This window comes from Lactuca serriola, chromosome 7 (genome assembly GCF_051521515.1).
Source record: "Lactuca serriola cultivar US96UC23 chromosome 7, Lser_US96UC23_V15, whole genome shotgun sequence".
NCBI lineage: Eukaryota > Viridiplantae > Streptophyta > Magnoliopsida > Asterales > Asteraceae > Lactuca > Lactuca serriola.
In genome coordinates, this window is record NC_136414.1 from 64,473,163 (window position 1) to 64,498,417 (window position 25,255).

General features: G+C 35.7%; 1 protein-coding gene across 1 annotated transcript; it reads right to left on the reverse strand.

Moving 5' to 3' along the window:
* Positions 1 to 434: 434 nt before the first annotated feature.
* On the reverse strand, positions 435 to 2,822 carry LOC145064800 (auxin-induced protein IAA6-like). Its single transcript, XM_079012168.1, has 4 exons — positions 2,367 to 2,822; positions 1,261 to 1,502; positions 830 to 902; positions 435 to 717 (listed from the first exon to the last, which is right to left on the reverse strand). The coding sequence occupies exons 1-4, from the start codon at positions 2,663 to 2,665 to the stop codon at positions 666 to 668; spliced, it is 666 nt and encodes a 221-aa protein (XP_078868294.1). The 5' UTR covers positions 2,666 to 2,822; the 3' UTR covers positions 435 to 665.
* Between the last annotated feature and the right edge of the window lie 22,433 nt (positions 2,823 to 25,255).

A 25,255-nucleotide genomic window follows, 5' to 3' on the forward strand; every position in this document is an offset into this window, starting at 1 on the left:
TCGGACTCCAAAACTATTACAAGGGTTTCAAATAATACTCTCCATAAATCATAGTTCAGACTTCAAACGATCATCATCCAAAATAACTGGGATGTACGCTTTAATATTGGTAATACCATATGATTTTTCAATAGTCATGATGAATGAAGAAAAAGAGCTCGATGACCGAGAAATTAAAGATGATGAAATGAATTGAATTCCGACAAACCCAGTGAAGCTGACTGTGGATTGCAAGAAACGAAAAGAGAGAAAGAAAGGATAAGCATTAAGAAAAGAACTATGAGGTATCCTTGTGTAAACTAACTATTTTCCTTGATCCTATTCTCACTAATGAATATATAACTCATTCAGGATGTACACATAAATAATATACACGATCATGAATAGTCATTAAGGAACAGGAAACACTCGTTAAAAGCGTATAACCAATGAAATAAAAGCAAACTAAAACAGTAAAATTCATTCAGACAAATAGAAGAAAATTATGAAATTAAATCCGCACACATCGTCTAGAATTCACACCATCACATAAAAACCACGCGATACCACATAATTAATCAACGCATTGTATTTAGAATAGAAAATTATATATTTCTAATAGTTTTACTTATATTCTAGCTCCAATTCTACCAAAACGATGAAGGGTCTACTATCTTGCAAATCTTTCAATAACTACTTCTTAGTAGTTTTAGGCGCTGAACTGCCTCCATAAATGATCTGCAAAATTTAGAAATAGGGGTAAGAATGTAATCCTGATCGACCAACATTGTGAATATTAAGCATGTATTAGATTTTATTGAATTATAATTCGCATGAATTACTAAAATACCCCCAAGGCACGTCAGTAGCAAGCAACCAATCCCCTTCTTGGTCTTGATACGTAAGCTTCACTTCTTCTTTACCTGTTTCTCCAACATCATGATCATACATGTTATGAAGACAACATCTATAAGTATTTTGACAAACAATTCAACATCAAAATCTTTTAAATAATATCTAAAGACAATATTATTTTTATAACATATATTAAAAAATGTGATTTTATTCATACACCCTCGCTACTATTAAATATACATTTCTATTTTAATATTTTAATATTTACTTTATCAAATATGCATCCCTAATTATTTATTATACCACTGATTTGATGTTTTATCAAACTAAGAAAGTATATAATAAATAAAAGGGTATATTAATAGTAGTAGCCTAAAAAAAAAAGTTGTTTGATTATTAATCCACAATATTATCATAGGTACTTACACTTCCCAAACATATGGGCTAACGTGTGAACGAGTGTATGGTAAGAATGGTGTAGATTAAGGTCAATCTTTCTTGCAATTCCATCTCCTTCCATTTGCACCTTAACATACATTGACTTTGACCCTCCGCTTCCTCGACGACCATCATCACCACCACTGCCACCATGGTTCTGGTGGCAAAGCTTCTTCCTACTTGATTTCACCGGCGGCCACCCGATTACACCATTCTCATCTCCGCCGTTTCTAATAGAAAACCAACACAATAGTCAATATATATGACAAACATGCGCTATATGTGTTACTGTTGAATTCTGAAATCTGATTGGACCGGATCATTGCTATGCAACCAAGCAATAGGTGTCCATATGCAGTTTTATGATGGAAATCTAATATGTTTTAATGGTCAAAATTAAATACCTCAAATGGCTAGCTTTATATATAGATTTCTATGTAGTTGTAAAGATTTGACAAAATTAATAATAAATCTTTTCTACTTGGCATGTAGAGTGGCTCTGACGAACCATGTAAATTTCATTAGATCTTAATTTATGCCTTCAAACGAGTCAACCTTAGTTACAGTTGGTTTATATAAGGATAAACGAGTCAACCTTAGTTACATTTTATTTTTAACGGATCATAGAAGTTGCCTTAAGTGAAACCAAACAAATAAAGCGTTCTAATTTCTAAATCAATTTAATTAAAAATATTTTTGACACCAAACAAATATTCTCCTATATAGATAGAAGGATATTTAATTTCTCCACTTAACATATTATCTATTGATTAAAGATTCTAAAGAAAAATCAAAGAGTGCATGGAAGTCAAAGTGACCCGACCCATTTTGCCATGTAAAAAAATAATTAGATTACTTTAATTTGTAGTAACATGTCGGTTTAGTCATATTTATCGTGTTAATTAATTACATATAAGCTAACATATTTATCATAATAATTATATATGCTGTTCAAAAATAATAATAACTAGTATATTTTTCAATAAAATGGAAAAGAGTATATACTAAGGCTACCATGTTTCTTTCACAAAAAATCAGAATCTAAATACCATGATAATCATCAAAGAAAAAAAGAGGAAAGCGAAAATAATTACTTGTGATTGATGAACATAAAAGTGGATTCAACTTCATTCACATCATCACCATAATCTTCGTTACTATTGTTGCAGAAAAGAAGAGGCAGTGTTTCAGGGGCATGGAACTCTTCTTCATCGTCATCGCCATTAACGCAGAGCTTCCTTTTCAATAAATCCTCCGTTTTCATGAACCCAAACATGGCTTTTCCTTGTACAGTTTCATGGTTCTGATCGTTCAGATCAAACTGTGTAGAAGATGAAGACGAAGAAGAAGAGAGAGACAGGGCCAGTTGAAGCTCCATTTTTGCATACATCATTGAAATATGTCGTAAATATACATCACTTTAAAAGGATTAATTTCGGCATGTTCTGTCATAGCCCTTCTGTCTGTCAACAGACACACACACATTCACATAAACATGATGTATCTTGGTGTTGGATTTTGTCTCACACGTATTGAATGTGAAGCTGTGTGAGAGAGAAAGTGGTGGGAGGGGGAAGGCACTTCATTCAAACGAGTCGCAATGTACCAACATGGCAACATTACTTAAGTTTCTTTAAGACAAAACCACAAAATGGTCCTCGTGGTTAGGCAAAAATCGCTACTTTGGTCTAAATTTTTTTGAACTAGCATCATTGTCCAAATAAGGGTTTTATTTATTTATTTATTTAAATATTTGGATTAGAATCATTGATCTCAAAATGATCTTGTATTTATGTATTTTGTTATTTATAAGTGAAATAACTATACGATATTTCTAAATTATGTTTTTTTCTTTGTAATATGTAAAAAGTAACATGCAATAATAATTTTTATTTGTCACTTCAAATCAATAACAAACATATAAAAATAAATATTTGGTTATATAGGGATTAAACGACTATCAATGGGTCTATCATTTCTCATTCAGATGGAGAGGAAGAGGATGCATATTTTGCGACTGCTTGTAGTTCATAACACATCAGTCCAATAATATATCTGAGCCATATAATCAAATTTCTTAATGTTTGAATAATGTAATCTCGCAATAGCATGACCGTGCCCTATATCGAGATTGTGCCACTTACCACATTAAAATGTGTTGTGGTTCAAATCTACAACAAAAGTTTTAAAACTAAAAACTTGATAAATGCTCTAGGGATTGGAGATAGGATCTCGGACGGGATCTTTGTTGCATGCCACCAAACAAACATTTACATCCTCTTGTGAAAGACCATCTTTGCATACGGGGTGAGTGTGTTAGTCAACCTCCCAAAAAAATAAACATTATGATTTATGATATTTTTAGAAGTAAATAATAATTCAATATTTTATAGTATTTTACCTCCCATTAGACAACATTGAACAAAAATACATTGAATGTACTCACGAGTTACCTCAATAAGCATTATTATCAGTACATTGTGTTCATTAACCGATAACACCAGGATGAATTCTAAAATATCAATGTGGAATAAATTACAATGAATGTTGGGAACATATTTTCTTGCCCATGACGCATGACAGATGTTGGCAAGCACCTTACATGCATCATGGGTTACCCAACAAAATGTTTGTTGAAAATCAAAGAGTATATGATTTGCATGTATGCTAGAGCAAAGGTTCGAATGTTCTATCTCCACTGATGCGCAATTTATATACTTATTAGTTTTATTTAAAAATCTAACACAACTTAACTAACTAATCGCACTTAGGCAGTGAACCTAATCAAATTATAGTAAAGTAAAGTAAGTCGGGTATCGTACATAGAAAACATAATTCTAATTAGAAAATAACTACTAATAATTAAACTAAGAAATAACTTTAAATGAGGGGGGGGGGGTACTGATTTAGCAAGACCAACAACTTAAATCAAACAAATACCAATTAAGCAACTATTAAGACTAAGCAAGCAAAGAAAACGATTTTTAATTCAAGTTTAAGAGTACTTCCATTTAGTTCTAAATTCCCGGTCTCCCATGGTCGATTTCTGGTGGAAAAATTATATTGATTACCAATTCCTTAAGTATGAATTGGAATATGAATGATGAATCAATGAATTGCCTATCCAAGGTCAAGACAAGTAAATCAAGCACAAATTATGGATTAATTATGCTCTGTAAAACAATCAAAGTAACTAAATTTTATTCACCTAACTCTAGGATTGCTCAATCACTAGATCCAATTATTTAATGTTCATAAAAAACTAGATAACAAATTCATGCAAATAGAGTAATCATCTACTACATAAAACTTGTAAAATAAGCAATATAAGCTAGAACTTCAACATGCAGTTAGGATTATGATTTATCAAACACTAGTAAAACCAACATAAAAGATCCATAAATTCGAAATTAACACTTAGGTTAAGGGTTTATCATTACCAAACGAAAGTATAGGGTGATTAGCCCATGATTAAATTAGAAACAAGCAATAAATCTAATTTAGCTAGATAAGACATAGTAAAAACTAGAAAATCGAGTTCTAATGATGTTCTTCTTCAAAATATCTTCAATGCTTGAACTCCAAACGATTTCAGATCTTTCAAGGGTTCTCTAGAGCTTTTTGGCTGCAACCATTAGCTTAATCCTCCAGCCACTCAATAAATTTCGACCTAAGAATCGACTTATGTAGTTACTAAAAATGGTCACCACGATGTGGGATTTAGACTTCCATGTCGTGGCACTCACTTAAAACGCCATAACTCATGCATGGATAAAAAAAAAAGAACAAACTTTCATTTTTATGACACTATGCACCCTAAAACGTCTGAAAGGACAGGTCATATGCTCTGGAGTATTACATACCCACAAAGATCAAGGTTTTGGGACAAAAAGAACATAAATCTAAGCTTAGACAAGATCCAACAAAACAAGATCCAAGGTATGAACTTTACACCATTAATAGATGAACAAAGAGATGTAGATTCTGGATCCAAAATCTTGAATGAACCACCACTTCTTGAATGAACTTCCTTCACTACCAAGAACACTAAAAAATCACTCAAAAGCTTCAAATATCACTCACAAAGGCTAGGGTTTCGATTTTAGGGTTTAGAGGAATGGAAACTAGTCATAAGAATGTCCAAGGGGAATAAGATGCTTAAATAGAGGACACAACCCTAAAAATTTAGGGTTTAAGGGCGGCATGAGTACGCCCGACATACTCACGTGTACGCCTAACATACTCAACCTCTGTTGCGATCCACTTATGGATTTACGCCTAGCATAAGGACTAGATTTGCAAAACAATTTCATTTTCAGAATAAAAGTGGAAATACCTAGAAATGGGTGTTATAATTCTCCCCTACTAGAATCAGAATTTTTCCTCGAAGTCATCCTCTGCGAAGAGATTAGGATAATGCTCATGTATCTCAGCCTCAGGATCCCAAGTCCAATCAGACCTTTTCCGATGTTGCCACTGCACTTTGACCAAGTTCACTACCTTGTTCCTCAAGGTCTTCACGTTCCCATCCAGAATCTTCACCGGTCTCTCGATGTAATTCAACTAACCAAAAATAGTTGATTTTCAACCGAAGATGAAATCTGTATAAATATGTTTCTGATATATTCTAGTGAGTCGTTATAACCATACTAATATGACAAAGTGTCTGTTATGACGTTTTTCAGGCGTCGGTTTTGTTCAAGACATTTATCACCCTAGACTAGCCGGTCTAGCTGTAGTGAACAGCGAAGGTACGGGGTGTCAACCCCGTATAGATCTATACACAAATTCCCACTAGAATACTAACCGATCTTTGAGCAAATCGTGAAATTCATAATTTACTAAATAAATAATAATAATAGTTGTAGTTGTAACTAGATAATTCGTTTCGTTTATTCGTTTATTGAAATCAACCCGCTTTGAAATATTTATCCAAAATGAACCAAATTTTATCAAAGCCGGCAAACAGCCCCTTTTTCTTTATAACAGGCTATGTTTGATTCAATTTATCGGAAAAAGCCTAGTTGTGAGTTATATATGTATCTTTGGCTGGTGTAAGTTTATGACAGCAGCTTTATGACATGCAAATTTTTTTTGTCATAAAGGCTTTATTTGTGTATTTTCTTGCCGCAAATATTAATATCAAATATTTATGAAATACCCCCTAATAGTTTGCGAACACAATCATTTATGGGCATAAAGTCCAAAACTTTATAAATCCTAGAAATTTTGTCAACTTATAAGTCTATTTCAACAACTTTTTATATTTGGATATAGAGATGTGAAATAAGAGGGGTATGAATGGACACATTGAAAACCTTGGGAGGCCCTTCTTGTACATAAAGTATTCTATATATGGTGGTTTTGTAAACATTTCTAGGATTTTCATATAATTTGTGAACTCACGTTCATGAAAAATTTGCTATAATATAATAACATCTCAATATACATACTTAAACATATAAATACATGCAATTATCCAAGGATTTAGACAAGATTTGACTTGTATTCTCCCACAAAAACAATAAAAACTTAGAAAAAGGTGGGGTATGAAGCTCACCTTGGTTTGTTTGTTGGAGATTGGAAGAGATGTAAGGAGTTTCCAAGTTCCAGCACTTGGAAGTATTCTTTGAACTTTAGAGAATCCTAAGAATAATTCTATGTGTAAATGTAAGAAAGTCTTAGGAATAATATGAAGAGTTACTAGTAAAAGAGGATGAACACTTACAAAGATTCTGGAAATTTTCCTTGAAGGAATGAAGCTTGAGTCTTGAAGGAGTTTGAGAGAGTTCTTGGGCGTTTACTGGATGAGGAAGTGAGAAGTGAAATATGGGGAAAGGAGATTCACGTATTCTAAAGGGGAGGGATAAGGAGTGACTTGACATTTGCATGGAAAACTGGTGGGTAAAGCTTAGTTTCTAAGGGTAATGTGTGTTTAACTAGGATTTACATGGGAAAATGGAGGATTTCGCATCACAACATAAAGTCAAACCCCTTTATCCTCTAAAAATCTCTTTAAAATCTTGAGTATTATTTTATACACATATTTTATAAATAATTAATTTTGGCATAAAATAGGGGTTTAAGGGGTTTAGGATAGGAAAAAATGAGTTTGGAGGTATTCCCGAAGCCAAAATGCCTTAAAATGATGAAAAATGTCCGAAAATGATGAAAATCCGGAGTGTAGGGCTATTCTGATGGGTTTTATCAATAAGAACATCCTATGTGCTCATACAAACCCTAATGCTTGGATCTAGGTTTCTCTATTGTACATGCAATTCATCCAAGACTATAAACCCTAGTTCTAGCATACAAGTAATCATATTAAAATAAGAATGGGTTTAAGTTATTACCTTGATTGTTATGTAGCAATAACAATCCCAAATCCTCCTTGTATTGACTTTAGAAAGCTTAGAGTCACAAATGTCACTCCTCTAATGGTTCACAAACACCAAGAGCAAGAGGATGAAGAGAAGAAGAGAAGGAGGCGGCCCAAAACGTGTGGAAACCCTAGAAGAAAGCTTGTCCACGTTTTTGGGGCATAAGGGTTCCTTAAATAGTGAGGCTATTAGGGTTATCTAACAAGGAAACCCTAATTTGGATGCTTAACCCTAAGCAACCCATGGGCTCTCTCCTTAAAGGGCTTTGGACGATTTCTAATGGGTTTCCCCATAGAATTCGTCCACCTCTTTAATATGGAGTCCATTAGCTCAATATTCAACTATCATACAATTGATAGTTCAAGTCCCTTAAGTTTAATTAATCTCTTTTAGCCACAAACTTAATTCTTATTAATTCTTGACTAATATTAATTAAACAATATGATTTCTCCTTTATATATTATTCTCATAATATATTAATAAAGCATATTTAATCCTTTCTCTCCATTATTCATTCTATCAAGTTGCTTTGGTGAAGGCAACCCAAAAGGACCATGCACCATCAGGTCAAGTACATACCAAAATAGTTATGGACTTAGACACTAATCCAACAGTCTCCCACTTCGATAAGTCTAATAACTATCCTGCGTATGACTTCAGATCCTGATCTGCAATCGTAGCTTTCTAAAGCCGCTGTCAACTTTGATCTTATCAGATACGCGTGTCCTTAAGATAAGGGATCATATATTCCTCCATTCTAGATATCATATAGACTGAGACATGGATCTAAATCATTCTCTCTGTCTATGTGCTGTTTCCCAAATTCAGATTTATGACGACTGACAACAGACTACAATTTGAACACATCAAATTAGTCCCGGCTTGGCCAAGCACTTAGGTGTCATCACTAAATCATCGAGAGGCCCACAGATATCGCTTTTATCCTACTTTGGATAAAAGGAACGGATAAAATTTGACTCAATGCTCGCTTGCACTCACTCACCAAATCACACACAACAATATATTTTGTAACACCAAGTTACTAGCACGTTTACATATTATCAATGTGCAACCGACTCGCAAGATACAACTCACGCATCTCGGTTTCAAGAATATAAGATGTTATCGTCTCACTAATCACTTATGATAACAATCCATGAAGTAATCCAAGTGAGTGTGGGTTTAATCCAATGCTCAAATCATATTCATAAGCACTCATGAACGTTGCAGCAAACATTTGCTTATGTCTAATGCTATTTAGACAATCCACACACCAATTCACGACAGTCTTCATTCATATCTACTTCCAACATATGAACGACTGTGGCCCGTTTGAATAATTTGACTGTTCTCAACCAATTAAATTATTCAGGAAGTCAAAACATGCAAAGTGAAACACAAGAATAATACTAATCACATATGGCCTCAAACATTTGAGTATAAATAAAACACTTTTTATTTATCACCATATCGATTACTCATTATTTGTTGTTTCGGGTAATCAACTTCTTACTTGAATTACAACTACACTTGTCCCATGCTCTCAGCATGCACACAATGCTAACCTATGGTTCTTACTTTGTGAAATAGATCAAATGAACACATTTCCAATCATACTCATTTCACAACTCCTAATCCTTTTCACAAATGAAAGAATATCAAATTCTTGCCACTTATGGAATATGCTAGATTCTAACATTTTATGCAATGATCCTTTCGTAATGCCATAGCACAAAAGTCACAGTGACTATTGCCAATGGAATTACAAAGTCCTCTATCGGAGATTGTTACAATACAATTCCATAGACGTGATGTTTCTCACTCAAAGTACATTCCTTTGAACATCCTTTTTCATAAAATTTCTAATCTAGACATAGACTCTCAATATCCAACTCCAAATATGGAAACGTTTCCATACTTACCATATGACAACTCATTCTCAATAGAATCTTACCTATTCATAATAATGTCAATATGGTCCATCCAATATCATGCTTCCAACTACACACAAGCGACCAATCCTCGGCGAAATTTTGATTGTCCTTTGATAGTTGTCTAATTATCTTTGTCAAAACCGATTCTTGTCCTTTTTCCCTCTAAATGCGCTAGACATTTGGAAAATTTTAGAATGGCCAAATATTATAGCATTTTCAATCGATCCTATACCCGAAGCGTATGGGACACGATGCATAATGTCTTACATAAAGATTCAATACTTTATCAATCTTCTGCCAAAATATTTTATGTGCTATGTTCTCTCAATTCGATGTGCCGGTAAACCACACACGCTCCACCGAACTATGACAAACATTAAGTCACCCTTTTCTACCTTTGCTTAGAACCATTTAGTGTGCCAGTAAACCACACACGCTCCACTAACTTCTTCGCAAGGGCACAAAGTGTAATTTCATGGAATTGCATCAATTCACTTTTGCCTAAGTAACTAAGATTGGGAATTTTATGAAAACATTTAGTTACTTTTATACTTCATTATACTTATAATGGAAGGTTTTTGTCCTATCCTACCCGTTCGGCTAACGACCCTCCACTTGTCAAGAGTGCGGTGGGTAAGAGTGGATACCCATTCAATCACCATTTTATAGGCAATTTCCTTAAAGACCCCTTATAGACCAGCTTCGTGAATGAGGCCTACTAACGGTAAGACTGACTTTTACTCATACATATATATAATGTTAGACTTTTAATGTTATATATAGTATAAGGTGTATTTTACACTTTTAAAATACTAGGTGGTCAAGTTTAACAATTATACTTTTAATTCAATTAAATTGTAAACCAAAACTTTATGGATTTATTAAACCTCTTTTAATTATACACCTTAATTAATTAATAAAACCATAAGGGTGTGATTTGAACTTTTCAAAACAATACTAGGGTTTTAGAATTGAACAATCCTAAATTAAACTTTTAATCAACTTTTAAATTCCAAAACTTGAGGGAAAGTTTTGAAACATTTCAAAACATTAGGGTTTAGAATTTAAATATTTCAAAATCAAACCTTTTAATCAAAAATTTAAATTCCAAAACTTGAGGGCAAGTTTTGAAACATTTCAAAAAATTATGGTTTCAACTATTTAAATTTCAAAACAAAACTTTTTTAGTTCAAATTTAAACTATAAAACCTAAAGGGGAAAAATTGAAATTTTTCATAACACAAGGATCAAATAACAAATAAATTAAACAATTAATTTTTATCATTATCTATATTTGACCTAATTTCAATTTCTTGCAAAGCAAGTTACCCAATTAATACAAATAATCAAATTTTATCTAATAAAACAAATGATTATCTAAATTTTGACAATAATCTTCTATTTAGGTAAGGATAATCACCAAATATGGATAAAATTCAGATTTTATAACAAAAACATGTTTATGGTAATTATCCAAAGCCAAAACAGGAAGAAAATCACGAAAACGAGCTGTCAGACGATTTGACTCGTCGAGTCTGGACCTGGACTCATCGAGTACAGCTGACTCGGCGAGTGCACCAAGTGACTCGGCGAGTCAAACACTCAGAACCCAAAAATTTCGATTTTTAGTGCTGATTTCGATCAAATATGCATCAATACAATAGAAACCAATCAAGGCTCTGATACCACTGATGGGTTTTATCAATAAGAACATCTTATGTGCTCATACAAACCCTAATGCTTGGATCTAGGTTTCTCTATTGTTCATGCAATTCATCCAAGACTATAAACCCTAGTTCTAGCATACAAGTAATCATATTAACATAAGAATGGGTTTAAGTTATTACCTTGATTGTTATGTAGCAATAACACTCCCAAATCCTCCTTGTATTGACTTTAAAAAGCATAGAGTCACAAATTTCACTCCTCTAATGGTTCAGAAACACCAAGAGCAAGAAGATGAAGAGGAGAAGAGAAGAAGGCTGCCCAAAACGTGTGGAAACCCTAGAAGAAAGCTTGTCCACGTTTTTGGGGCATAAGGATTCCTTAAATAGTGAGGCTATTAGGGTTATCTAACAAGAAAACCCTAATTTGGATGCTTAAGCCCTAAGCAACCCATGGGCTCTCTCCTGAAAGGCCTTTGGATGATTTCTAATGGGTTTCCCCATAGAATTCGTCCACCCCTTTAATATGGAGTCCATTAGCTCAATATTCAACTATCATACAATTGATAGTTCAAGTCCCTTAAGTTTAATTAATCTCTTTTAGCCACAAACTTAATTCTTATTAATTCTTGACTAATATTAATTAAACAATATGATTTCTCCTTTAATATATTATTCTCATAATATATTAATAAATCATATTTAATCCTTTCTCTCCATTATTCATCCTATCAAGTTGCTTTGGTGAAGGCAACCCAAAAGGACCATGCACCATCGGGTCAAGTACATACCAAAATAGTTATGGACTTAGACACTAATCCAACATATTCCTGCGAGGGTCTGAAGGTCTTGAGAAGGAGTCTGGAGTCACTCTTCAAGTTCCAGAGTCATTTATGAAGTTCCGGAGTCATCCTCGGATCCGGAGTCAGGTGCGAGATCGACAGGTCCGGTCCGGCCAGGGATTTGCGATGCGACGCGAGCTAAGAACTTTCGGAGCTGCAAACTTGTCCGGATGAGAGGCTTCCTATACACAAGGTCTGAGGCAAGGCTTCACCCTTCCGGAGCAGGTGAGATCCGAAGCAAAGAGGGGAGTTCCGAAAATGTGCTTCCTCTTGGCTCCTAAGAAGGCATTCCAGATAAGAGGTTCCAGACCAAGAGGGTCCTTTCGGGTTTTCTCCTCCGGTTTTGGGCTGTTTTCGACTGAGGAAGGTCCGTAGAGAGATTTGGGAGAGATTTCATATTCTTGGAGAGATTTGGGAGAGATTTCACATACTTTGAGAGATTTCATATTCTTGGAGAGATTTGGGAGAGATTTCACATACTTGGAGAGATTTCATATTCTTGGAGAGATTTGGGAGAGATTTCCCATACTTGGAGAGATTTGGGAGAGATTTCACATACTTGGAGAGATTTAGGAGAGATTTCATATTCTTGGAGAGATTTGGGAGAGATTTCACATACTTGGAGAGATTTGGGAGAGATTTCATATTCTTGGAGAGATTTGGGAGAGATTTCATATTCTTGGAGAGATTTGGGAGAGATTGCCTATGATTGGAGAGATTTGGGAGATATATATATATATATATATATATATATATAGTAGGAGAGATTAAGAGAGACTTTGTTGGGAGCCCTTATTAACGTTTTTCTTCATAGAGTAAGGACTTTAGACTTAGTTATATCTCATTTTGAGTGCTTTACACCCCCGAAGGGTACTTAATAGTACTTTCTAGAGCTGTTACGTCCCCAATTCAAATTAGGGTGTTAACTTTTGAACATTTGGGACCTTCAAGCGTTACTTTGTATTAGAAATTATATTTATACATTAGTAAACATAAGAAAATTCCTAACACATAACACTAGTTGAGTTAACCAAGTTGACTTGTTTACCTTGACTCGACTTTGACTTGGCCAGAAGGCTGCCGGTTGTCACAAACCAGACCTCAGATCAATCTTGGAAAAGCAAGATGCCCCCTATAACTGATCGAAAAGATCATCAATCCTTGGCAACGGATAACGTTTCTTCACTTTCATCTTGATCAACTCCCAATAGTCAATACACATCTGTTACGAACCATCCTTTTTCTTGACAAAAAGGATTGGTGCTCCCCACAGCGAACTACTTGGCCGAATAAACTCCTTTCCAAATAGCTCCTGAAGCTAAGAGGACAACTCCTGCATATTTGGTGGTGCAAGGTGATACGGTGCCTTATCAGTCGTCACCGCACCAGGGATCAGGTCGATCCGAAACTCCACCTGCCTCTTCAAAGGCACACCCGATAACTCCTCCGAAAAAACATAATGGAAATCCCGCACAATAGGAACATCAGAGATGGAAATCGATTTCTTTTCGTCAACCCGAGTAACCACCATATATGCCAAAAAACAATGTAGCCATGTTGTTGTAGGATTATGTGTCTAAGTCCATAACTATATATGGTATAAAATTGAATTGATAGTAGCACAATCCTTTTAGGTTGCCTTCAAACCTGGCGATTGAATAGCATAACTTTTAGAGAGAGAATAATGATTTATTAATTTATTACTTGGTTAATAAATTAAGTAGAAATCAAAATAAATGATTTATTAATGTATTATATAAATAATATATTAATTAGGAATCATATTGTTTAATTAATATTTAATCAGAAATTAATTTTAGGATTAAAGGAACTAATTAAAACGGCAGGACTAAAGGTGACAATGTTCAATAATTGAGCATTGGGCAATTCTAGAACCTCCCAATAGTAGGAGGAACGAATTCTAGATGATCTGTAGGGTTTCTTGGGTTCTAAGAGTGCCTTGGATGCCTTAGAGAGGAAGTTAAGGGATTAGGGTTATCTTGGATATACCTGCCTTATCCAATACCTTCCTAACACCTATATAAACCCTCCTTAGGGTTAGATTTCGTCCATGCACTCCTATAAAAGGCTTAGAGCCAAAATTCTTCCTCCCTTCTCTCTCTTTCTATAGTATTCCTTGGTTGCTTGAGTTTATTTGTGAACCATTAGAGGCGAGACACTTGTGGCACTTGCTACCAAAGGTCTTTCAAGCAAGGATTCAAGATTGTTTACAATAACAATCTTAAAGGTATGTATTATAACTCTCTATTATGTGAATTTTGATTATACACTAGGGATCTAGGGTTTATACTTTGTTGTTCATTATTCTATGTTCAATTAAAGAAAGTTCAATTACGGTTGCATGCACACATAGGATTGTATGTTTTGATCAAAACCCATCAGTGCTATCAGAGTCTAGGTTTAGTTTTATATTGAATTGATACTAATATGAACTTGAACAAGGAGAAGGTAACAGAATCGACATTCTGTTCTTCGAACTCGTCAAGTTGGTTCTTCAGACTCGACGTGTTGGTCTGCAACTCGGGGAGTTGGAGCGTCAGATCCTGACTTCGGATTTTCTTGTCTAACTTGATTTATTTGGTTAATAATTGGTAGTTATCTTTTATTAAATCTTCCATAATCCGATTTTTGGTAATATTAGATAATTAAATATGACCTAAATGTTAGGAGATAATTATAAATTGGATAATGTTGATTTCATTTGATTATAATTATCCTTATGGATATGATTAACAATTTAATTAATTTTAATTAAAGGATAATTAATATATCCATAATTGGCTACTAAATAATTAATTTGATTATTAATTAATGTTAATTTTAGGGTTAGTTGAGATTTAAATTAAAAGGTTTAATTTTTGAAATTTAAAATGTAAACCCTGAATTACATTCTTATGGATTTTGTTGATAATTTAATTAAATGATTAATTAAAGGATAATTAATAAATCCATATATGGTTTAAATTTAACTAAATTAAAAGTTTAATTTATTAAAAGAATTAAACCCTTGGACTTTTAAAATGTTTAAAACTCACATTATACTATATATATAATTAAGAGCTTAATATATATTATATGTATAAGAAAAGTCAGTCGAAGCGCTAGTACGCCTCATTCACGAAGTCATACTACAATGAGAGTTTAAGGAAGCGGCCTGTAAAATGACCACCATTGGAATCCATTCTTAACCACCGCCCTCTTTTATGGAGGAGGGTCGTTAGTCGAACGGGTTCGATAGGAAAATTAATCGTCATTAAAAGCATAATGATAAAGTAACTAAACTATTTCTAAAAATCTCACTCTTAGTTACTTTAGGAAAAATGTGAATTTGATGCTAACCCATGAAATTATACAATGCACCTTATTAGTCGTTAGTGGAGCGTGTGTGGTTAACTGACGCACTAATATGGGACTAATATTGTTGGCAATGGGTGTCTCGTAAATTATCATTGATTGATAGAGCGTGTGTAGTTAACCGACATATTAATTAGATGATAAATGACATCAAGAGTACCAAGCTAATTTGCATGGTTATTCACATCTCGTTTGTGATCATCGGCATCCCAGTCACAAAGTGAGAGCATAATCGAGATTAAACATGTCGTTGAATAGTTCAATGAATCTCAAAATATCTGGGAGTTTCATAAGATTGAAATTGGTAAATGCTTTACCTACCTAAAATATATCAAATTTGATTACGACATCCCTATTCAGAATTCGAAACGAAAATATGGATCATAGCCTTAATTTAAATTTTTGGGTTAATAATTAAGGATTAAAATCAACTAACTTGAATTCTCTTTTCTCCCTTTATAGATGTCGAGTTTAGACAACAATGGTTTTCCTCGTCCTTCTAGAAATGTTTTTGCTTCTGAGGATAGTCTTCAACATGTTGATTATGGTGAAAGAATGTTCCTTTCTTCAAGTATTGGTGGAACTGGAAATCTTGCTTCTCCAATTCTTCCTCCACCTCCTCCAATAATTCTCCCTAAGCCACATTTTCTTCAAGTTGAAAAATACAAAGTCACTCAAGCCCTATTAGCTAGTAAACATAATGATGGAAAGTCTGTGTGTGCGCATGCTCTAAAAATGAAACCGCACATTGACATATTGGGAATGTTGGGTGTCATTTTCCCAAGGGAGCTGGCCATTGATTCATATAGTCAGTTCAATAAAGACTTCTATGAAAGGGACCACGATGTGACCCTGATCGATCTAACATATATGTTGATTGTTACTGTAGCCGAAATGCTTCAGAGCACAAATCAATTGAATATATTTGAAGGATCTGTCTCCCAAGTTTCCATGGACATTGAAAATGGCAACATTGGTAGTCCAAAAAAGGTTTCTCTTCCCAATGGAAAGGGATCGACCAAGGTTAAACCGTTTGACCATATGGTAAAGAGAAAGGCTAATCTAGAGATAGTCTCATGTGCTAATGCTAATAGGTCCATATGTTTTTATTGCTAATTGAAGGGGCATTGGATACGAACCTGCCCAAAATAGCGGAAAGATCTCAAAGACGGTAAAGTCAAGTCGTATGACTTTACTTTAAGTACACCCACTATCGAACTCAACTTTGTTAAGTTCTTATTCATAGATTCTTAATACATGATGTGATAGTCACATTTTGATGTTTTTGCAGGATCTAAGAGAAAGAAGGAAGCTTGAGAAGAATAAGTTGAATCTGATCGTGAGAGATGGATTTCGGTCACATGGTGCGATGATCAAATTCTGGAAGTTGTTGCATAGGAGTTATGATAGATTAATAGATTGCTTAGGAAATATCTAGAAACATAGTTTTCATATTTTGCATTGTAAGGACAAATTTTTCCGCATATGATCAATAAAGTAAATATTTACTTTGTATTTCCTAGCAATGGCATTTATGAAAATTGGTGGTTGTATTCTATTATTAACAATGCTAAATATGGATTTGATTCCTAACTATGTCGTTTGTGGAAATATCATAATCAACCAAGTGAAAAGGTATTCTCATCACCCAAGTTTCGATTGGATACAAAATTGGAGTCATACAATTCATATTGTGTGATGTATGAGAATCTTGATCATTGGAAGATCATGACTAATTCGTTGATCACATATTTATGTAAGTCAAGTGAAAGACTAGAGGATCTAGTACACTTTGATGTGGACTATTTAGATCCACCACAAAGGACGATAACTCTATTCGTCATGGTTTACCGATGTTTCAGTTAACATGGTTGTGTTTATAAGATTAAGCATAATTCTAACAACCTTGAAAAGTTTTCAAAGAGTGGCAGAACGAATATGAAGAATCTATTAGGAAGAAAGATAAAGGTTTCTCCAATCTAAAAGGAAAGGAGAGTACTTTTGTATCGTGTTTTATGATCATCTTAATGATTATGGAACTATATCACATTGATCCTCGAGGAACATCTTATTGCAATTGTTTAACTAAGATGAGGAATAGAATATTATTGAAATGGTTAAATCAAGAGATGAATCATACTTCGTCTCCAATCAAGTTTTAGAGTCATACTCTAGTTACTTCGAATCGTATCTTGACGCTTGTTTCATACAAATTAGGTTTATAACACCTCATGAAATGTGGATTAATAATGTTTTTTTTTACTCTAGCACATTTAAAATTGGTAGTTGTGATGTTTTGGTTAATGCACACAATAAACTAAAACTAATTCAATGAAGTGTTATCTTGTCGAGAATCCACACTAACTTTTAAATATTTGTTTTAGCTTGTCAAGGATTGTTCCTTGAGAGAGAAACTTATATGTCGAGAAGTCAGTGGGAATCTTATTGGTCTTGAAGAGTTTCAAGAGTCAATCGAGAATAAACTTTTTAGTTATCATTAGCACACAGACGGACGTTAATAACTAATCGTGTTGACACATTCTTGTTTCTATGCACCTTCCAGTTGAGTTGGAAAAGCTTATGAGTTCTATGGTTCTTATCTGACTGCAAAAGGTAGAGCAAGTTGGTCAGTGATAGTACATTGATCAATATGAGTGAGCTACTTGATAACTTGGAAGCATTGGTAGGCCATTGTGCTACCAGAAGATAAGAAATTAGGAATAAGAAATATTCAGTCCATGAAAGGAAAGCTAAAATTGATTTTGGTTTTGTCCTCAACCTTATATTATGATTGTAGGTTGGAAATGAAAAATTCACATGGACAGGAACACATACACCATAAAATCTAAGTGGCAAAAGGTATTGCTCTAATTCATGAAAATGATTATGAAGAAACACTTTCGCTAGTAGTTTTTAAATATGATTAATATCATTATGGTTAGCGGTTGTGATAATTGTGTTCTCAAATGCACATATGATTACGGCATCCCTTTTCATAGTTTGAATTGTGAGAAATGGCAAGAAATAGTTTGAATGTTCATGACTTATAGGTATAAGTTCTAAAAGGGTTTAAACATACATATATGCTATCTAATGAAGGTGTATGAACTTGAGAAGTCTAGATGAAGACTTATCAAAGCACCATGTATCAAAAATCTGAACTTTAGTAAGGAAGTCAAAGGTATTGATTTCTAGAAGTCCAGTTAATTTTTGGGCACATGTCAAAGCTAGTGGGAGCATATTTGTTATGCTAAGTGTTGCAAGTTGGAAATGTTATTGGTAGGAAACAAAGTTTTCAATTTGCAAGAAATTGTTTCACTATAATAAGATTAAGGGAGAGGTCATTCATACTTCATTTCAAATCTAAAAGTGTAGATTGAAGAATTTAATAGAACTTAGTCATGTGCATATACGAATATTGTGTTGAAATGTTTCAACATAGGAAATTCGATATATGGAAATATTAAAGAACGAGACTGAAAAGATATTAGATCTTTGAATAAGACATTATGAATGAAGTCCCATATGCTTCGGATATAGGATTGATCACATATGCTATAATATTCGTTTGTTCTAATTTTTCCAAATGCCTAGGGCATTAAGATGGAAAAAGCACTAGAACTTGATGTGTTGGATACCCTGAGGAGAGAGAGCTTGTACGCCAAGTTCTCCAAGTACGAGTTCTGGTTACGCGAGGTGCATTTTTTGGGGCACCTTGTCAACCAGAACGGGCTTTTGGTCAATCTGGCCAAAGTAAAGGTCGTGATGATATGGGAGGTTCTGAGGTCTCCATCTGATATTCGGAGTTTCCTTTTATTGGCAGGCTATTACTGGAGATTCATTCAGGAATTCTCCAAGATAGTCATACCCTTGACCCGGTTGACGAAAAAGGTCATGGTCTTTCGTTGGGGGCTTGAGCAGCAGACAGCGTTGGAGACACTGAGGCAGAGGTTGTGTGTGGCGCCGATTCTAGCTCTGCCAGAGGGCGTAGAGGATTTTGTGGTATACTGCGACGCGTCTATTTCAGGATTAGTTGCGGCATTGATGCATAAAGGACATGTCATCGCCTATGCTTTGAGGCAGTTGAAGCCTCACGAGGCGAACTATCCACGCATGATTTAGAGCTGGGGGTTGTGGTTTTCGCCATCAAGATTTGGCGACATTACTTCTATGGGGTTCGTTGTACCATCTACACGAACCACAAGATTTTGAGGTATCTCATGGACCAGCCGAATCTGAACATGAGACAACGTTGGTGGTTGGATGTGGTAAAGGGTTATGATTATGAGATCCTTTACTACCCGGGCAAGGCCAATGTTGTGGTTGATGCCAAGGCAGTAGTGACTTCGATGCGGGATATTTGTCTGAGGATGACAGTGATTACTCCACTTTTGGAGAAGATCCGAGAGGCATAGGTAGAGGGCATGAAGGAAGTGGCCTCTTTTGACTATGACAGTCGTGGGTTGTTGACCCTGCATTGGAGCGTCTGTTTTCCATATTGGGGCGGAGTATGACAGATTCTGATGGATGAGGCCCATAAGTCGAGGCTCTCTATCCATCCCGAGGCGAAGAAGATGTATTGGGATCTTCACCCTGATTACTGGTGGCCCTACATGAAGTGGGACGTAGCATGGTATGTAGAGCGGTGCTTGACCTGCATGAAGGTCAAGGCCGAGCACAAGAGGCCACATGGCAAGATGTAGCCGCTAGATGTTTCCATGTGGAAATGGGAAGATATCACCATGGATTTCATTACAAAGCTTCCCAGGACCGCACGTGAAGTTGATTCTATATGGGCCATCGTGGATCGGTTGACCAAGAGTGCTCATTTTATCCCGATCTAGGAGAGTATATCGGCTGAGAATTTGGCCAAGATTTACATGCGTGAGGTGGTGGTACGGCATGGGGTGCCTGTCTCAGTGGTGTCACGGCATGGGGTGCCTGTCACAGATGCAGCAGCAGATTTCAAGGAAGAAGTCTAGAATAAGTGGGGGAGATTTGTAATGCCCAGTTCCCTATATGTATTTTAATTTAAGTTTTTGCATTCTTACTCTGGGAGTCAACGAGGTGGAGGCCCAAATCGTTGAGTAGATGTGAGTTTTGGGATGAGGGTGGAAGAGTCTACTCGTCGAGTCGGAAATCCCGACTCGACGAGTAGACGTTTCTGGATGAAACCCTAAATTTGAGGGGTTGCACTCTATTCAAACACATTAAGTGGCCTCCACTCCAGCCTCCATCACCCTCAGATCCCATTCTCGATACCCTAACTAGTTGTGAGTGTTCTTGAGCTATTTTGGTGCCATTTTTGTGATTTGAAGCTTGGAGAAGGAAGGAAAGGCTTGGAGGTTCAAGAAGAAGGCATTAGATCCAGAGTCTTGGTTGTATTTCCATCTTGTTTGAGGTAAAAAGCTTTAACCTTGACTTCCTATTTGTTAGATCTTCTTTAGGGATTGAATCTTGTTATTTTTGGGGCATTTTTAAGTCACTTTTGGGTGTAGAGTGTTGACTTCAGATCTTGAACCTTGGAGGGTTCTCATAGTATAAAGGTGCCAACTTTATTACCATAAGAGCCCCATGCATCTTGTAGACTTCATTTTTGGGCCTTTTAAGCTTAAAGGCCCATTCATGGACGTAAAGTTCGTGACTTTACATGTTATATCGACCCTAGGAGGCCAGATCTACTCTTTAGATGCAATGAGCTCAAATGAAATCAATTGTATGGACATGGACTCTTGGGGACTCAGCATGTTGTTCATAGAACTCGGGGAGTCAGGTAATGGTTCACCAACCTTTTCTATTTCTGAGTAATCTGGTTGAGTCTAGAAGAGGACTCAAGAAGATGAATGTGAATATGGACTTCAAGATCAAAGGACTCAACGAGTTCAAGGATAAACTCGGCGAGTTCAAGGAAATGTCCCGATTGACATGAAGATGAACTCGACAAGTCCAAGGAAGGACTCGACGAGTTCAAATGGAAAGTCTCGATTTTGTTATAAGGAGAAACTTGGTGAGTTGGAGGGCAACTCGACGAGTTAGATTGCGAAGTTGAGATTCTCTGAGTTATGGAATTCGACGAGTTTGTGGACCAACTTGGCGAGTTGAGTCAACCAGAAGTTGACTTTGACCATGATGTTGACCTTGACCTTGACCATTGACCTGATTTGACCCTCGATTAGGGTGAGGAGTATGTAATGGTAAGTAACTAAGGAAGGTTGTTATGTGTAGGAGTTGAGGAGTTGATCCCGACGTCGAGGGTAGTTCAAACACTACACGTCATTGAGGTGAGTTACCTTCTAGTAGCGGTGGGTCTACAGCCACAATGTCGGCCCACTAGTAGGAGTTGTATGTTAGATGATTTTCCTTGTGATATTTATCTAGGTTGCTACTATCTGATATGTTTTATGTGCTAGCATGATATGATGATATGTGATAGTAGCACTAGGGGGAATAGTCCCCGTGACATGGTCGTAAGGACCCGAGGGTAGGTCGGGCACCCCGGAATTGCCTGACAAGATAGGTCAGTCACCCAGAACTGCTTGACATGGGTAGGTCAGGCACCCCAAAAATGCCTGGCAAGGTAGGTCAGGCACCCCAGAATTACCCGATAGAATGTATGTGGTATGATGGGGGAACTCACTAAGCTCCGTGCTTAAAGTTTTCAGTTTTGTTTTAGGTACCTCTTCATCGAAGGGGAAGGAGCCAGCACGGTAGCAGCACATCACTCACACACACAAGATTTCCGCCTTATGAGATTCTTGGGATTGTACTCATACATTATTACTATTTTATGATATGGTTTGAGACACATGACTATGTTTAATGAAATGATATGAATCTAAGATGTTTTTCAGTAAACTGTTTTATAAGTTACCTAATCAAAAAACAAAATTTTTGGTCTTGAAAAAATGGATGTTACAAAAGGAAGGGAAGCATGTGCACACCCCACCAACCCAACGATCTCCTTTACCTGAGAAAATCCAACTCCTATCTCAATCAATTTAGTTTTATGCAAATTGATCCTAAGGCTAGAAGAAAGATAGAAGCATCTCAAAATATGAACGATCTTCTTGGCACTCTTAGAAGACCACGGAGTCAACAACACCGTGTCATCCACATAGAAGAGGTGGGATATCTCCATCCCACTAATAGAAAACCCCTAAACACATACTTCAAATGATCCCTCCCTAGTGCAACATGCAAACCCTCCATATCAAGGATAAATAAGGAAAATGAGAAAATGGATTTCCTTATCTTAAACCATTTTGTATCTAAAACTCGTCAATAAGGGAACCATTAACAAAAATCGAGGTCGTAGTAGAACGCAAAAGATCCATATTCCACCCACACCAAACCATCGCAAATCTCGTAATCTTCATAATATCAAGGAGATAATCCCAAGAAAGATAGTAATAAGCCTTCTGAAAATCGACCTTAAAGATCATAAGGGATTATTATGAGTCCTACTCCAAGCCACCACCTCATTCATTAAGAACGGTTCATCGAGAATTTGTATGCCTTTAATAAGGTAGATTTCTCCAAGCTCACAACACTGTCGATAACATCAGTCAACCTATTATCCAAAAAGTTTACCAACAACCTTGTATTGTCGCCCAATTAAACTAATATGCCTAAAATCAGATTTTGATCACAAATCTTAGGAATAATTATGAAAAAAAACGTGTTGCAGCCCTTCGAAACAGAAGGTTGATCATTGAAATACGTAACAAAAGCCACTACATCCTCAACCACAAGATCCTGGTAACGCTTGAGGAAGCCAAATGAAAAACCATCAGGACCCAAGGCTCTTGTTGAACAACAATACCATACCACTCTCTTGATCTCATCATGAAAAAATAAGCCTACAAAAACTGAACCTAAGAATCAAATTGGGAAAGAAAAAGTCTGGAGTCAGTTACCGGGTGGCTGCCATGTTTCTTGGAGAACAAGGACCGATAGTAAAGTTAAAACTCATCTTTCACCCAGGCAAAGCTCATCAGCCCACACAACATCTACTAGAATACCCCTAATAGTCAACAGACGTCTCATATGTTTCAGAACTCCATGAACAAAATACTAGAATTTTCATCTCCCTCTATAACTCACTAAACCTTAGCCTTTTGAGCTGAACCACCTGGGAAAGATGAACCATGTGTGTCATCTCCATAACCATGGTAATCCTTTGCTCTGTGATTGCAGCATCACCTGAATCCTCTATAAGATGAGCATCAAGTAAATCAATTTAAGATTGAATCTCCAGTTTTCTACCCTCCAAACAAATTCTAGAAGAAGCATTCCACAATCGCAGGTTAGATTTAAGAAGTTGTAACTGTTGGAATAGTGTCTAAGGCTGCAACTATATTAGGCAAGTATTTGACCCGATTGTGCATGGTCCTTTTGGGTTGCCTTCGTCATAGCAACTTGATAGGATGATTTATTAAGAGAGAATAAATATTATTAATATATTATGAGAATAATATAAAGAATAATAATATTGTTATTTGATTAATATAAGTCATAAATTAATTGGTATTAATTTGGTGACTTAAAGAGATTAATTAAATAAGAGGGTATAAACTGTCAATTGTTTGATACTTAAACTTTAGACTGTAAATCTATATTGGATAGGGGTGGACGGATTCTAGAAGCTAAAGGATAGCTTAAAATCGTCCAAGGCTATCTAAGGAATGGATTTGGATTGCTTTAAGAGAAGATTATCTAACTAGGGTTTAAGTTGTAACCCTTAAGGAGTCTACAAGTATAAATAGACCCTATGGCAAAGGGAAATCGGCACTTCATCAAAAGTAGAGAACCCCTGGCCAAATTCCCTCCCCTCTCCTTTCTCTCAAATCATCCTCCTTACTATTTGGTGTTTGTAAGCCATTAAAGGAGTTACAATTGTGACTCTAGAGCTCCAAGACAACTAGATCAAACAAGAGATTCAAAGGTATGATTCTAGATCTGTTTTGTATTGTTCTTATACCTAATTAGTCATTAGAAGTCTTGGATTCAAAGCATGTTTAATTATCAAGCCTAGATCCAAGCATTAGGGTTTTGCTTGCGCACATAGGAAAGTTCTTATGGCTAAAACCCATCAGTGGTATCAGAGCCTAGCTTGGTTTCTAATAAATTGTTGCTTGTTTGTTTGAAACTTAACTGAAAAATTCGATTTTTGTGTTTCTGAATCATGGACTCGGCGAGTTCCATAGTGGACTCGGCGAGTCCCTTGGTGCACTCGGCAATTTAAATTTCAAACCCTAAGTTTTTAAAAAGTTTAAAATACAACCCAATACTAATATAATATTACAAGATTAATATATATATATATATATATATATATATATATATATATATGTATATGTATAACTAAAATGCTAATCTTACCGTTAGTAGGCCTCATTCACGAAGCCGATCTATAAGGTGGGTATAAGGTTGCGGCCTATAAAATGGCGCTTAATGGGTGTACACTCACACCCACCGCTTGCTTGATCGGTGGAGGGTCATTAGCCGAACGGGTAGGATAGGGCAACCTCATCCTCTCATTAAAAGTATAATAGGAAATACAAAGTAACTACACATATTTTAAATTTCCCAATCTTAGTTACTTTAGGAAAAGTGAATTGATGCAATCCCATGAAATTACACTTTGCACCCTTGCTAAGAAGTCAGTGGAGCGTGTGTGGTTTACCGGCACACTAATTGGTTCTAAAAAAAGGTAGCAAAGGGTGATTCATTGTTTATCATAGTTCGATGGAGCGTGTGTGGTTTACCGGCACATCGAATAGGTGATC